The 16,646-nt window shown below is 45.2% G+C and overlaps 1 protein-coding gene across 1 annotated transcript in view; it reads right to left on the reverse strand.

The window, feature by feature from the left end:
• Window positions 1-217: 217 nt before the first annotated feature.
• The window catches only part of ATP6V0A4 (ATPase H+ transporting V0 subunit a4), a 70,243-nt gene continuing 53,814 nt past the window's right edge, over window positions 218-16,646 (reverse strand). The window contains exons 17-20 of the mRNA XM_047096020.1: window positions 8,900-9,028; window positions 5,106-5,223; window positions 1,778-1,949; window positions 218-311 (exon numbers count right to left, since the gene is read on the reverse strand). Of these exons, the coding sequence (XP_046951976.1) occupies window positions 218-311; window positions 1,778-1,949; window positions 5,106-5,223; window positions 8,900-9,028 (513 nt within the window). The remainder of the gene's footprint in view (window positions 312-1,777; window positions 1,950-5,105; window positions 5,224-8,899; window positions 9,029-16,646) is intronic.

Raw genomic sequence — 16,646 nt, forward strand, 5'->3', positions numbered from 1 at the left:
ATGACGACCCCACATGAGGTCGGTTCCTCTGTGACATGGTTAAGTCGTATCAAATTCCAAGGCTTATAAGTAAAATATACACGGCTTCCTGTCTCCAGGTAGCTAAGAACAATCATCCATTGACCGCCTAGCACAGGCTGACATCGAAGACAAAGCTGAACTTCTTTCACAGGCACAGAGACTGAGGCAGAAGATGCAGTAGCCACGGGACCTGCCGCTATTCCTCCGATGTCCCTTCCAGGATGTATTTAAAGGAGAAAGGAGAAAACTTGTAACCGGCCCCGACATAGAACTTGTTCTGGAACTCCACCCTTGGGGGACGGGGGAGGACAAAACCAAAAAGAAAAAAGCGAGATAAAAACATGTAAGCTAGAGGCTGGCCGGGAAGGGAAGAAGCGGGGCATTTGTAAAATCCAGCACAGGGTCAGGAAGGTGTGCCAGGGAAGACACTCAGGTTGGTGGCCACTACAGGGATCCTCTGAGGCTTATAAAAATCCTTCTCTTGCCTCCCAGTCACACTTTTCCTTTCCTATCCCACCCCACTTCCTCCAGGCCCCTGCCACCAGCCTCTCAGACCACGGCAGAGCCACCCTCCCCCCGGCTCCCACAAGCAGGGAAGCGTTCACTGTGAAGTCTTATCTCACGAGCTAGTGATGAGAGAATGTTTCACGAGGTTCCACGTGGTTTTTCTTCTCCATCCTCATCTTAACCATGGGACTTATGCTATTTCACAATACCCAGGACCCTGACTTAACGTTCTCGTAACTTACATCGCAGACATCACGCATGATCATTCACGCTTGATTATGTTACAGGGTTCATTTCCTTAAGGACATGGGGAGAGCCAATGTCATAACCTGAGGCAGGGGCACTGTGATTCCCTCCACTCCATACACGGAGTGTAAAAACTTTTCTTTATGAACAGCGCACACAGAGGGAGGTAGAAAGCATCGGTGAGAGCTGAAGACAGTCTCTGCAGTTTAAGGGTATGAGCACACACTCAAAATTCTTGGCCAACCTATGACTTGTTAGAAAAACAGGAGCTTCAACAAATGTTTTCATATTTGTAAGCCTAGTGAGGGCTCATAGTCTCCGGACACATCTGCGGATGTCAAGGGCCTCCTGTGAGTGCCTTCCTCCTTCCAGGTACCCTTCTTCTGTTCCCACTTTGCAGAGGTTAGTAGCCTGTACTTCTGGTATAGTTCCTGCACTCAGCACCAAGGGCCTAATGTCCCAGATTCACTAAGTATGCCGCTGTGAGACTATCTCAGATCTGTCATCTTACCAATACTTGAAGTGTTCCTTATCTTGAAGCTAGTTATGATATAACAAACGAACTCTTAAAAGAGAACAAGTAAGGGGCGCCTGGGTGGCTCAGTCAGTTAAGCATCTAACTTTGGCTCTAGTCATGATCCCACAGTTCGTGAGTTTGAATCGGGCTCTCTGCTGTCAGCACAGAGCCTGCTTTGGACCCTCTATCCCTCTCTCTCTCTCTGCCCCTCCTCTACTCTCTCTCTCTCTCAAAAATAAATAAACATTTAAAAAGTAATAATAAAAATAAAAGAGAATGAGTAAATGGGAACTAACATTAATCCTAGGGCAGCCATCATATGTGTATACACATACACACAGGCACACACACACACACACCTCATCATGTAATATTAAGCCAACAGGGGACTCAAACTGGGTCAGGATGTGACCTCAGCTGGCTGGTCCTATGGCCCATCATCTCTCTCTAGAGCACACAGAGCCTCCCCAGTGCAGCCACGCTCACCAGTGTAGTCGCAGGGCGTGCAGGAACGCAGAGAGACCCTCCATGATCAGAAGGATGGCTACCGTCAGAACAGCAAATATGGCAAAAATGATAAAGACTCCAATGAGTCCTCCCCAGCCTCGCACGCGAAGGCCAATGTTCATCACCATGGTCCAGAGCACTTCAGACAATTCTGTAAGAGCAAGAGAAACCTTCTCAACCACAGAGTTTATGTGGCAAGTGCAGGGTTTTTTCATGCCATATACCTGGGTCTGCACACCCTAGAATCCCAACACTGTGCTCTTCAGGTAGAAAACTCAGGCATATGTGCCCTGGGGCACCTGTATGAGACTGTCTAGGGCAGTGCTCACAATAGAGGAGTTTCTGTCATGACAACAAACATACGGAGGCACAGTATTCACCAGTGAAAGTGAGCAAACTACAGTTACCAGCAGCAACATGAATAAATCTGAGCAACAAAATGTTACACCAGAGAAGCGAAACACAACAGAATGCGTAGAATATGATTTGATATGGACTGCATGTTTGTGTCCCGCCCACCCTCCAATTCCTATGTTGAATCCCTACCCACCAAAGTGAGGGTATTTGGAGAAGGGGCCTTTGGGAGGTGATTAAGGGTTGATGAGGTCATAAAGGTGGGGCCCTCATGATGGGATTAGTGCCTTTATAAGAAGAGACACCAGAGAGCTTGCTCACACTCTCCCTTTCGGGGAGATACTACCATTACATTGTTGGGTTGAGACTGGAGGTCACCCAGCCAAAAGGTCAAAGTGGCACGGCCCAGAGAGATAAAGACCTGTCACTTGCAAGTGGATATTTGGACACGATGAGAAGAGAGACATGTGAGGGCACAAGGGGGAGTATCTGCACCTGTGCTGTGCCCTGCCCCCCAGCCCTGGCTTTCTGCTGGAGTAACACAATGGGAAAGTGTGTTAATTTCCAGTGTTTCACTCTCACCTCCTCCTTGTACCCCCATCTGGGTGATTTTTGAAGCATGTATCCAAATACAGCCTCCCTCAACTTAGGTCTCAGCATGGCACTGATGAACAGATGTGATAGAGTAAGTACATTTCCATTGTTTAAGCTGCTGAGATCTGGGGCTGGTAGTGACTGCAACACGTTCTAGCCTTGGTTGACTAACACAGCAGGCTCACTACCGGAACCACACAGGAAAGCCAAGGCACACACAGGTTAGCCTGCTTGCCTGAGTTACTGAGCTAAAAGTGGCAGAAGAGAAACTAGGACTTAAATCAGCATCTGTTTTCTGCCAAACCACCTCTTCAAGCAAGTTTGTTAGCATGGGTTGAAGATATTCCGTGGGAACTATATGTCTCAGGAAGTTCTAGAAAGATCCAATGGGTAGACTGTGCAGGGCAGCTATAAGCCATATGGATTTTCTGATGTCAAATTACATCTTCAATGGGCACGGACTGGTCAGAGAGCACCCTCCTGTCCCATCTGGGCTCAGCCCTCTTGTGACGTGACGCTTCCTAACCACATCTGGGATCAGAGCTAAAGGCTGACATTAAACACCACTTGACCACATGAAGCTCAGAGATCCACTTCAGGGCCCTGGGAAACCACCTCACATGAGTGCATGTCAATGCACAAGCAAACACAGGCAGGTGCTTGTGGATGTATGCATCCAAACACCTGTGTGCACACAGGTAAAGTGTATGTGTGGGAGTTGATGTAAGGAAATGAACACAGCCCAAGCCGCGAAGGCTAACAGTGAGTACTTGCATTTCTGCTAAAAATCAAGAAGCAGGCTCACTTTCCTTGCTTTGGTTTCTACCCATCTAGCACACACTTTGGCCTGATCTCTCACACATTGTGCTCAGAGCTGGGAATGCAGGGGTGGAAATCAGGGTCGATGCCTTTCAGGAGCTCACAGTCCAGTAGGGACACAGGCCAATCAGGACTGAACCGCAATCAGTGTTAGGAGGGGGCACTCCCAGAACCCAGGGAAAGGGCACCTGCCAGACTGGGGATCAGGGAGGAAGATTCCCAGGAGAGGTGCCGTTTGCGTGAGCTCTGAAGGAGGAATTAGAAATCAAGTGAGGAGAAAGCTAAGGAAGAAAGGAAGATTTCAGGAAAGGGGGCTGCAGGGCCAACAAAGAGAGGCCCAGAGCACGTGGCAGCCTCAGGAGCCTCAGTGCAGGTCCTGGTGGCCACTGCCTATGAAATGGGTAGGTACCAGGGGCTGGTGGGGCATTAAGGGCAATACCAAGGGACGAGACTGGAAAATCAGGCAGGGATCAAGAAGGATCTTACAAAGTAACTTGATGAGTTAGGATTCCAGACTTAAGTAACCCCTGGGGATGGAATCATGACCAAAATTGGGCTTAGCATGACCCTGTGAGGTGGTGAGTACCCCTGGTGGGGGGGTGGGTGCAGGTCAAGGGTCAGCCAACTGGCCTACTTCCCACCAATGCTCACAATCAAGGCAGGCCTTCTCTCAAAGTGAACCCCCCAAAGATGGCCATGTTCTAATCTTAAGAAAAAGCTATATGGCAAAAAGGGATTAAGAATGCATTAAGCAGGGGGCACTTGGATGGCTCAGCCAGGTAAGCACCTGACTCTTGATTTCGGCTCAGGTCATGATCTGACAGTTCATGAGTTCGAGCCCCAAATTGGGCTCTGCACTGACAGCGTGGAGACTGCTTGGGATCCTCTCTCCCCCTCTCTCTCTGCCCCCCACCTCAACTCATGCTCTTATGTGCCCTCTCTTTCTCTCTCTAAATAAATAAATAAACTTAAAAAAAAAAAAAAGGAATGGATTAAGCAGACAGGATTAAAGTGAAGGGGTGCTGAGATAAGGAGATCATCCTGGATTATCCAGGTAGGCCCAAGGTAACCACATGGTCCTTAGAAGAAGAAACCAAAGGAGTCAGAGCCAGAGAAAATAGGGACATGATGAATGAAGCAGGAATCAGACTGATGAGCCCAAGAGCCAAGAAATGCAGGCGGCCTCTAAAAATAGAAATGGCAGGGAAATGGATTCCCCCCTAGAGCTTCTAGAAAGAACCCAGCCCTGCTGACATCTTGGTTCTACAACTCCAGAACTGTAAGACAGTATATTTGCATTTGTTTTGAGCTGCTAAACGGGGGCAATTTGTTATAGCAGCAACAGGAAATTGACACAGAGGCTAACTACTCCAGTAACAAAGTCAGACCTACAGAAAAAGTCACTTCTTCCTAAGAAAAACCGACCATTCTTTGGGCAAACATGCCGTAAATAACCCAGAGAAGGCACTTCTCCAAACAAGCGCTTTGCTTCTGTTTCCCAGGGGAGATCTGATTGTGACCCCGAGGGCAGCTCACTCACGTGCATGAGCCAGGCTGAGGGCCCAGAGCCGGAGGTAAGAGGCTGTGTTTGAAATGCAGCCCAGGCAGTACTCGATCGTGTGGATGGCTTGATGCACAAAGATGTCTCCAAAGTTGAACTGAAAGAGAGAATTTTTTATTCTATTTCCTTAAGGATTTCCTCCATGAAAGGTCTTACTAATGATACACCGATGAATAAAACATGTGCTCCGCTCTTAAGGCACTTCCAGTCGAACTAGGGGAAAACAAATATTAATATGCTCATAGAGAGAGAGTTAGCAGCGCAAAGAAGGGTACAGTGTGTGTGCAGGAACATTTCACAGAAGTAGCTGAAAGAAGTTCAAAGTAGAAGAGAGACCGGTCGGTAAGGTGTCACAGGAGGTGAGGTCTGTGCCGGGCCGGGAAGGCTGGGGAGGCATCTGGAAGTAAAAGATAAGCAAGATCATTCCTGGTGAAGAAAATGACTCGCAGTAAGGAAAAGGTGGGTGCTTGGGAACATCAGGAAGGCAAGTTCTGGGCGGGAAACAATTTGGCTGGAAGTAGGTGCTTGTTTGGTGAGGACTAGAAAGGAGCCCCCAGGTGCTGAAGTTTCAGTAAAGAACAGAGTTGGGAAAATAAGTTGGAGTCAATGAGCAACCATAAACAGCATCTGAATGAAAAGTGGCCGGGGTGGGGAGGGGGAATAAAGAAGTCTTGGGGGGATGATTAATCTGGTGACAAAATGGACTAGCAAAGGCAGAGCCTTATGAGCAAAAAAGCCTGTTTGTTGACTAGCTCACTAATCTAGAGATGAAGGGGGAAGAAACAGCACACACACAGCAAGAGCATGCTGTTCCCTTCACGCACTCTGATGCTGTCGGGGGAACAGTGTGACTGGCACCATCCTGGCCCTCGGGTGGCTCGCAGCGTGGTGGGGACAGGATGCATGGAAAAGTGCAATAATCAAGACTCAGCAGTACTGTGGGAATGCAGAAAAAGGGCCTCTGACCCAGCAGGGGCCAGGGTCATACAGGGCTCTGAGGGTCTTGAGTCCGAGGGGCTAAAAGAATGGCATTGACAGAAATGGATAAATTGGAGAAGGACATTAGTGATAGGTTCAGGTGTGTTGTGTCTCAGGTGACAGCTGGCCACACAAGTAGAATCTCTCAGCACACAGTGACAGAGGAAGAACAGGTTCAGAAGAACAGTCCGGGCTGGAAGTGAATACCTAGGACTCACCTGTGGGAGGTAAGGGGACCAGGAAGACACACGAGGGAAAGATCACAGAGCTCCCAGCCTGGGAAAAGTTCATCTGGAGGTGAGAAAGAAAGACATGGATGATGGAAAGAAGAGGTCAGAGTCCCAGAAGGAGTCACAGGTCTGCGGCCAAGGATAGAGAAATACCGAGGAAGGCATGGAGGGTGCAGTCAACCATGTCAGGAGCTCTGGAGAGGAGACAGGAGTCAATGCCTCTGACTCAGCAATGAAAACAGCTGGGAGGAGGTGAAGGGCAGGGAAGGGCAGAGAGGGGAGAGAGGCAAGGGAATGGAGGAATGAGTGGTGAAGAACGAACCCCACCCAAGGAGAGGGCTGGCTTTGTCCTGGCTCCAGGGAGGCAACCTCTAAACTCCTGACGTCTCCCACCTGAAAGAACTGTCTGTGTTCTTCACGGTGAGCCCCTGGGACCACATCGGACGGTTCCTGTGGTTGGAGGGTTGAGACTTGGAGCCATGTGTTACCAGCCCAGCCTCCAGGGAGAGGATGGAGTTGGAGAGTGAGCACAACCACTGAGTTGCACGCCTACGTAATGAAACCCCAATAGAGCTTTGGATGCTGGAGCTCCGGTGAGCTTCCTGGGCTGGCAATGCTGTGTGTACACCGCCACATGTTGAGGCCGGGAGACTAATGTCTCTCTAAGGACACAGAATTCTGGAATTTGGAACCCTCCCAGCGTCAGATTCTGTCTACGTGCCTCTTCCTCCGGCTGCTTCTGATCTGTATATTTGAGCTACAGTAAAAGCCTAACTGTAAGTAAGGGTTAAACTTCATTGAATTCTGTAAGTCGTTCTATAAATCACCAGCCCTGAGGGAATCTGAGGGGACCCTGAATTTGTAACTGACTGGTCTGAAGACAGGGTGGTCCTGGGGGCCCCCAAACCTGTGGCTAGTGTCGGAAGTCTTGGGTAGACTTGGCAGTCTGCAGAACTTGACCCAGAATTTGGCCAACACCTGGTGTAGACAGAGGTCAGAGAGGACCCTGAGGGGACAAAAGAGCCAAGCCTGTATATATGCTTGGCAATGGACGATCCACACATGATTGTACTTGGGGGAAGGGACCTACAAATGGAGCCTCAAGTTGCCCAAACAAGGGCAGCCAGTACATGGCAGAGGCAGAAGATGAACACCGAGAGGGTAAATATTGAGGGCATGGGAAGAACAGACGAGAGAGGTTGTACTGGACGGGCTGGGACTGGATGAGTCAGACGATGTGTGGGCTGGATTCTAAAACATCCCCGTAGGTCTGGCAGGCTTAGTAATATTAATAGCCACTAATATGGGTTACTTTCTGTACCTGGAATCTTGTCGGAAAAACTTGATCCAGATTTTTCATTATTTCTAATTGACTATCCATTAGTTTAAATGAATTTTTTTTTAAGTAATTAACACCACAAATGGAACTTCTTATAGCATCTCTCAGGCTTCACAGGAACCCCGTCCCCACTCCAGGATTAGAACAGAGCTCCGTCCCCACTCCAGGATTAGAACAGAGCTCCAGTTAAAGCCCCCAGCCCGTCCAGGCTTATGGGATACTTCGGTGGTAATATAAAAACAGCCACCTGCCTTCAGCTGGGAAAACGTGGCACATTCCTGAGGGGGAGTGGCTGCTCTTGGACAGAAAGGCGCAGGGAGGGAGGAGGGAACAAAGCAATTCCTGAATTCACAGGAGAGGCAGATAACGTTACAAAGATAGGTCAGCAAAGTCTCAGCAGAGCCAGGGTTGGGTTGAGACAGGAGAACAAAAAGGGGACAGCAGCTGGGCGTGCTTCTGCTGGGGAGGCGGGCTGAGAATAAACAGCCTGCCTTTGACTTCTTCAGTCGGGCTAGATTCGGTCTCTGCTCTCATGGTGTGAGGGGTACTGACTGGGCACCTCGTAATAAACATAGCTGACTCCCAGGGGTACAATTCTGAGTCAAGGAGGCCTCACTAGCAGGGCGCCTGGGCAGCTCAGTTGGTTAAGCGTCTGACTCTTTGATTTCGGCTCAGATCATGATCTCACAGTTCGTGGGATCGAGCCCCTCCTCAGCCTCTGTACTGACAGCGTGGAACCTGCCTGGGATTCTCTCTCTTCCACTTTCTCTGACCCTCTCCTGCAACTCACACTTGCTCGCTCGCTCTCAAAATAAATGAATATACTTTTAAAAAAAAAAAAAAAGGAGGACCGACTAGCACTGAGGACCTTCTCTGTCAGTAAATCTGAAGGCTGATATTCACCCCACACTCACAGATACAGCAGTAACTGGGTTAAAATATTAAAACACTCCTAGATTGGCTGGTGAGTAGCTGTTGTTCTGATCCTATATGCACTCCCCCTCCTTTGGGACCACCCCAACTTCCCATGACTTTGCAACTACAGGACTGCCACCAGCAGGGTCTCCCTGACCCTCCCAGATCTACTGCCTAAGTGCTTTCAGGTGAGCTGGTGCCCATGCCCTACTTACTGGCTGTTAAATATTTGACCATCACCCTTGGTGAGATCCCACATCTAGAATCTGTACAAACTGGGAAATCTTTGTTGGGTGTTGAATCCCACATACCTCTTCTTCATGGTCATCCTGAGCCCCGTGGCCACCTGCAGAAGCCCTCTGACCTGTGCTCATGGAAGGGCTGGAGTTGTCACCTTCAATGTCCTCGGTGGCATCTTCTTGGATCATGGATGCCTGCAGCTGTCAGCAAGGAAGGAAGTGAAGCACTAAATTCACCCTTAGAACTAGAATTACAACAATTCTACATAAAATAAAGGCTGTTGCCAAATATTAACTATGCACCAGACACTGTTCTAAACTCTCTCTATATCACTTCGTTTAGCCTTTGTAACAATGTTTTCAGATACACACAATTATCACCTTACTCTTCTGAGAAGGAGATGACAGCACAGGAAGGTTAAGAAATGTACTCAAGATCATACAGCTTGTAAGGCTAGTTAGTGGCAGAGCTAGGACTCAAACTCAGGCAATCTGATTCCTGAGTATGCCCTCTTCTCCATGGTGCTCCAGAATGTGCCAAATGAATCCGTCTTTACAGTAAACCGGTGCACGTACAAGAGTACCTTTTATTGTTAAAAAATAATATGCATTGTTACAAAATTTTCCGTTGGTACCTTTGACATAATCTTGTGACCGACCTGAACAGCCAGATTTCTACAGGCAAAATTAGGGGAGATTAGTGACTGCTATGGTCTGAATATTTTGTATTCCCTCCCTAATTCATATGTTGAAATCCTAAACCCCACAGATGATAGTAGTCAAAGGTGAGGCCCTTGGGAGGTACTTAGGTCACGAGGATGGAGCCCTCATGAACGAGACTAGTGCCGTTAGAAAGGAGTCCCTACACAATTCTCACCCCTTCCACTGTGTCAGGACACAGTGAGAATGTGGCTAAGGACCAGGAAGGTGGGGGGGGGGGGGTGCTCACCACAGTGAATATGCTGCAGCCTTTCATCTTAGACTTCACAGCCTCCAGCACTAAGCAATAAATTTGTTGTTTATAAGCTACCCAGTCTGCGGTACTTTGTTCTAGCAGCCCAAAAGGACTAAGACAATGACTTTTTCAATACTAATATAAGTTTTAAAAATAAAAACATCACTTTATAAAAATAGCTAAGAAAAAAATTCAAAGAAAGAAAATCTAGGTATAGTTAGCATGTAATTTGGCCTAGTTTTATCCCTAGGTCTGAATAGAAGATCTCTTTCAAGTCACTGTGAAACTTAATGTCCCATGTCCAAAGTGTTTCCTAGAATGATTTCATGGGGGGAGGGGGGTATTGCAAATTAGGCATTAAGATGTCTTTGCCTTTCTTTCTTTAGTGGTTCTGCACTTACTATTTACAGAGCCATGGGCAAAGGTAAAAATGGAAGTCCATATGCCATATATTTAAATATTTAAGAGTTATAAATCAAGCCAACAGACTCCTAAACATATCCATCCCTAAACTCTAGCCCTTTCTGGTCATTATCCTAGAATTGATTAAAATGAAGATGAATAATTTTATAGAAACATGATACTGGACTTTGTGAATCCTAGTGCCCATCTTCCCCACTTTACTAAATACCCCACTATGTTTGAGCAGAGTTCCCAGTGAAATAAAATGCACAACTCAATTTTAAATTTAGTTACTGACAACTTTCTAAAAACACATGTGCCCAAAGATATGCACAAGGATATTTACAGATTATCTGTAGTCACTAAAACTAGAAACAGGTCGAGGACTTTCAGGGAAGATGGCAGAATAGGAGGGTCCTAAGCTCACCTCATCCCATGGACACTCCTAAATAACACCCACATCAGTGTAAAGAACCCAGAAAACAACCCAAAGACTGGCAGAACAATAGACCCTCCACAGCTAAAAGTAGAGAAGAGGCCGCATCAGAAAAAGGTAGGAAGGACAAAGATGAGGTTGGGAAACAAACTGACCTATGATACTGTCTACAGGAGGGAGGGACACACAGGCATGGAGAAGGGAGAGGAGCAGACCCCACACCAGGCGCCCCACGCCTGGGGGACCCACACTGGGAGGACAAATCCTCATATCATTTGGCTCTGAAAAACAGAGGGGCATAACGAAACAAGTTCTTATAATCAGTGGGGCTTGACACCTAGAACTGTAAAACTCAACAGGCTCCCAAGGAAAGTCAGGAGGTGACAGCAAACTGAGTCCCCACCCTGAAAGAAACAGCATAATAAACAGACCTGCTGAGATACAACATAGAAGTCGCAGTTTGAAAAATAGGGATATAAGGGAAGGAGATTTACTTATTAAACTCAGAACTTGTGCTGGAGGGGCAGAGACCTTTAAGAGACTTCTCCATGAACAAAAAGCTGGCATAGCCATTTCCCTCCCCATCCCCTAGCCTAGGTACACAGACACCTGCAGGAACCAGTCCAGCCAGCGAACACTCTCCATCTACCTTGTTAACAGCAACCCCACCCCACCAATGCCTCTGCATGCTTTTCTGCGGACCACAACTCCAACCCACCCCTGGCAGAAGTCCATCTAAAGCAGCACCACAAGCATGGCAGTGTGCAAAGCACCATCCCAAAGTGATTCTTGCCCTGGGTAAAGGGGGAGATAATCACACAAACCTGTTCAAGTGTGGCCCCAGCAGTGGGCTGGGGGCAGATATCGGGCCTAACTGCAGGCCCTGCCCACCAACAAAAGCTTCCAAGGGACAACACAGGGAAAGTGTCCTGAAGTTCAGTGCCACTGCATCTCTGGCAAACGCCTGGTGTGAACCACCTCAAGCCCAAGGTGGCCCCAGACTGGCCACAGGGACCAAACCCTGCCCACAACAGGTAAAGAGAGTCATTGCAGATGACTGGACTTGCAGAAGAACTGGACTGAAGAAGCTCAGCCACAAAAGTAGGGCAAACACAATACGCATAGGAAACATCCCTGAAGCACAAGATCCTAGAGAACAGGGGACATTGCACTACTTTCAAGAGCAGAAGACATGGCTGACATTCCTAACACATAGACACAGAGAGTGAGACAAAACGAGGAGACAGAATAATATGTCCCAAATGAAATAGAACAAAACCACATCAAGACAGCTAAGCAAAAGAGAGGTAAGTAATATGACTGATAGAGAATTTAAAGTAATGGTCATAAAGATACTCACTGGACTTGGGAAAAGAGGGGAGGACCTCAGTGAGACTCTCAACAAGGAAACAGAAAACATGAAAAAGAACCAATCAGAGATGAATAACTCAATCACTGAGATTAAAAATACACTAGAAGGAATACATAGTAGGCTAGTGGAAGCCTAAGAATAAGTCAATGACCTGGAGGACAGAGTGATGGGAAGCAATCAAGCGGAAAAAAGAAAGAAAAAAGAATAATAATAATAAATGAGAATAGATTAAGGGAACTCAGTGACACCATCGAGTGTAATAACATTTGCATTGTAAGGGTCCCAAAAGAAGAAGAAAGAAAAAAAAAATGGAGGCAGAAATTTTACTTGAAGATATAATAGCTGAGAACTTCCTGAATCTGGGGAAGGAAACAGGAATCCAGATCCAGAAGGCACAGAGATCCCCCAACAAAATCAACCCAAGGAGGTTCACATCACAAATGGTAATTAAAATGGCAAACAGTAGTGATCAAGAGAGAATTTTAAAAGAAGCAAGAGAAAAAAACCAGTTATATACAAGGAAAACCCCATAGGGTTATCAGTGGACTTTTTAGAATAAACTTTGCAGGCCAGAAGGGAGTGACATGATATATTCAAAATGCTGAAAGAAAAAAAACCTGCAACCAAGAATACTCTGTCCAGCAAGTCTATCATTCAGAATAGAAGAGATAAAAAGTTTCCCAGACAAATGAAAGTTAAAGACATTCACCACTACTCAAACAGCCCTACAAAAATGTTAAAAGGGGCTCTTTGAGTAGAAATGAAAGATTGTAATAAAGAGTAAGAAAAGAAGCATAAAAGCAGTAAAATTAAGTACATCTATAAAAACGAGTCAAGCACAGCAAAGGAAACAACCAACAAAACTAAAAGGCAACCAACGGAATGGGAAAAGATATTTGCAAATGACATATTGGACAAAGGGCTAGTATCTAAAATCTATAAAGAGCTCACCAAACTCCACACCCGAAAAACAAATAACCCAGTGAAGAAATGGGCAGAAAACATGAATAGACACTTCTCTAAAGAAGACATCCAGATGGCCAACAGGCACATGAAAAGATGTTCAGCGTCGCTCCTTATCAGGGAAATACAAATCAAAACCACACTCAGGTATCACCTCACGCCAGTCAGAGTGGCCAAAATGAACAAATCAGGAGACTATAGATTCTGGGGAGGATGTAGAGAAACGGGAACCCTCTTGCACTGTTGGTGGGAATGCAAATTGGTGCAGCCGCTCTGGAAAGCAGTGTGGAGGTTCCTCAGAAAATTAAAAATAGACCTACCCTATGACCCAGCAATAGCACTGCTAGGAATTTACCCAAGGGATACAGGAGTACTGATGCATAGGGGCACTTGTACCCCAATGTTCATAGCAGCACTCTCAACAATAGCCAAATTATGGAAAGAGCCTAAATGTCCATCAACTGATGAATGGATAAAGAAATTGTGGTTTATATACACAATGGAATACTACGTGGCAATGAGAAAAAATGAAATATGGCCTTTTGTAGCAACGTGGATGGAACTGGAGAGTGTGATGCTAAGTGAAATAAGCCATACAGAGAAAGACAGATACCATATGGTTTCACTCTTATGTGGATCCTGAGAAACTTAACAGGAACCCATGGGGGAGGGGAAGGAAAAAAAAAAAAAAAGGACGTTAGAGTGGGAGAGAGCCAAAACATAAGAGACTGTTAAAAACTGAGAACAAACTGAGGGTTGATGGGGGGTGGGAGGGAGGGGAGGGTGGGTGATGGGTATTGAGGAGGGCACCTTTTGGGATGAGCACTGGGTGTTGTATGGAAACCAATTTGTCAATAAATTTCATATATAAAAAAAAAATTTAGAGCTTAAATGATGCACCAAAAAAAAAAAAATAAAAAAAAATAAAATTAATAATTATCAACATTATCAAAAAGAAAATAAAAAAAAAAAACGAGTCAAGATGTTCAGTAAGTAAAAGGAGGTAAAGTAAGACACCACATAACTAAAACATGAGGAACGGAGAAGAGTAAAAGTTTAGTGCTTTATGAATGGATTCAAACTTAAGTGACCATCAATTTCATATGGACCTATATACATAAGATGTTATATATAAATGTAAGGGTAACCACACACCAAAAACTGGTAACACATATGCAAAATATAAAGAAAGGGGAATCCAGTTATATCACTAAAGAAACCCACCAAATTGTGAGAGAAGAGAGCAAGAGAAGAAAGGAACAGAGAATTAAAAAAACAACCACAAAACAACTAACAAAATGGCAATAAGTACGTACCTATCGAATGTAAATGGACTAAACACTCCAACCAAGAGATATAGAGTGACAGAATGGATAAAAAAACAAGACCCATCTCCATGCTGCCTAGAAGAGACCCACTTCAGACCTAAAGCCACATGCAGATTGAAAGTGAAGAGTGAAAAATATTTATCACGCAAATGGAAGTGAAAAGAAAGCCAAGGTAACAATACTTATATTAAACAAAATAGGCTTGTTTATGTTTATTTTTTTATTATGAAATTCATTGTCAAATTGGTTTCCATACAACACCCAGTGCTCATCCCAACAGGTACCCTCCTCAATGCCCATCACCCACATTCCCCTCCCTTGCACCCCCCGTCAACCCTCAGTTTATTCTTAGTATTTAAGAGTCTTTTACGGTTTGCCTCCCTCCCTAACTTTTTTCCCCCTTCCCCTCCCCCATGGTCTTCTGTTAAATTTCTCAGGATCCACATAAGAGTGAAAACATATGGTATCTGTCTTTATCTATATGACTTATTTCACTTAACATAACACTCTCCAGTTCCATCCACGTTGCTACAAAAGGCCATATTTCATTCGTTCTCATTGCCAACTAGTATTCCATTGTGTATATAAACCACAATTCTTTATCCATTCATCAGTTGATGGACATTTAGGCTCTTTCCATAATGTGGCTATTGTTGAAATTGCTGCTATAAACATTGGGGTGCAAGTGCCCCTATGCATCAGCACTCTTATATCCCTAGGGGAAATTCCTGGCAGTGCTATTGCTGGGTCATAGGGTAGATCTATTTTTAATTTTTTGAGGAACCTCCACACTGTTTTCCAGAGCGGCTGCACCAGTTTGCATTCCCACCAGCAGCGCAACAGGGTTCCCATTTCTCCACATCCTCTCCAGTATCTACAGTATCTACAGCCTCCTGATTTGTTCATTTTAGCCACTCTGACTGGCGTGAGGTGATATTTCAGTGTGGTTTCGATTTGTATTTCCCTGATGAGGAGTTACGTTGAGCATCTTTTCAAGTGCCTGTTGGCCATCTGGATGTCTTCTTTAGAGAAGTGTCTATTCATGTCTTCTGCCCATTTCTTCATGGATTATTTGTTTTTTGGGCATGGAGTTTGGTGAGTTCTTTATAGATTTTGGATACTAGCCCTTTGTCCGATATGTCATTTGCAAATATCTTTTCCCATTCCGTTGGTTGCCTTTTAGTTTTGCTGATTGTTTCCTTTGCAGTGCAGAAGATTTTTATGTTCATGAGGTCCCAATGAACTATTGGGGATGTGTCAAGTAAGAAATTGCTGCGGCTGAGGTCAGAGAGGCTTTTTCCTGCTTTCTCCTCTAGAGTCTTGATGGTTTCTTGTCTCACGTTCAGGTCCTTTATCCATTTTGAGTTTATTTTTGTGAATGGTGTAAGAAAGTGCTCTACTTTCATTCTTCCACATGTTGCTGTCCAGTTCTCCCAGAACCATTTGTTAAAGAGACTGTCTTTTTTCCATTGGATATTCTTTCCTGCTTTGTCAAAGATTAGTTGGCCATACGTTTGTGGGTCCACTTCTGGAGTCTCTATTCTATTCCATTGGTCTGTGTGTCTGTTTTTGTGCCAATACCATGCTGTCTCGGTGCTTACAGCTTTGTAGTAGAGGCTAAAGTCTGGGATTGTGATGCCTCCTGCTTTGGTCTTCTTCTTCAAAATTACTTTGGCTATTCGGAGTCTTTTGTGGTTCCATACAAATTTTAGGATTGCTTCTTTGAGCTTCGAGAAGAATGCTGGTGCAATTTTGATTGGGATGGCACTGAATGTGTAGATTGCTTTGGGTGGTATTGACATTTTAACAATATTTATTCTTCCAATCCATGAGCACGGAATGTTTTTCCATTTCTTTGTATCTTCTTCAATTTCCTTCATAAGCTTTCTATAGTTTTCAGCATACAGATCTTTTACATCTTTGGCTAGGTTTATTCCTAGGTATTTCATGATTCTTGGTGCAATTGAGAATGGGATCAGTTTCTTTACTTGTTTTTCTGTTGCTTCATTACTAGTGTATAGAATGCAACTGATTTCTGTACATTGATTTTGTATCCTGCGACTTTGCTGAATTCATGTATCAGGTCTAGCAGACTTTTGGTGGAGTCTGTCGGGTTTTCCATGTATAATATCATGTCATCTGCAAAAAGTGAAAGCTTGACTTCATCTTTGCCAATTTTGATGACTTTGATTTCCTTTTGTTGTCTGATTGCTGATGCTAGAACTTCCAACACTATGTTAAACAACAGTGGTGAGAGTGGACATCCCTGCTGTGTTCCTGATCTCAGGGGAAAAGCTCTCAGTTTTTCCCCATTGAGGATGATGTTAGCTGTGGGCTTTTCATAAATGGCTTTTATGATGTTT

Source organism: Lynx rufus, unplaced genomic scaffold (genome assembly GCF_022079265.1).
Source record: "Lynx rufus isolate CCGP_SWC_20201006 ecotype Redwood Valley unplaced genomic scaffold, mLynRuf1.p SCAF_4, whole genome shotgun sequence".
NCBI lineage: Eukaryota > Metazoa > Chordata > Mammalia > Carnivora > Felidae > Lynx > Lynx rufus.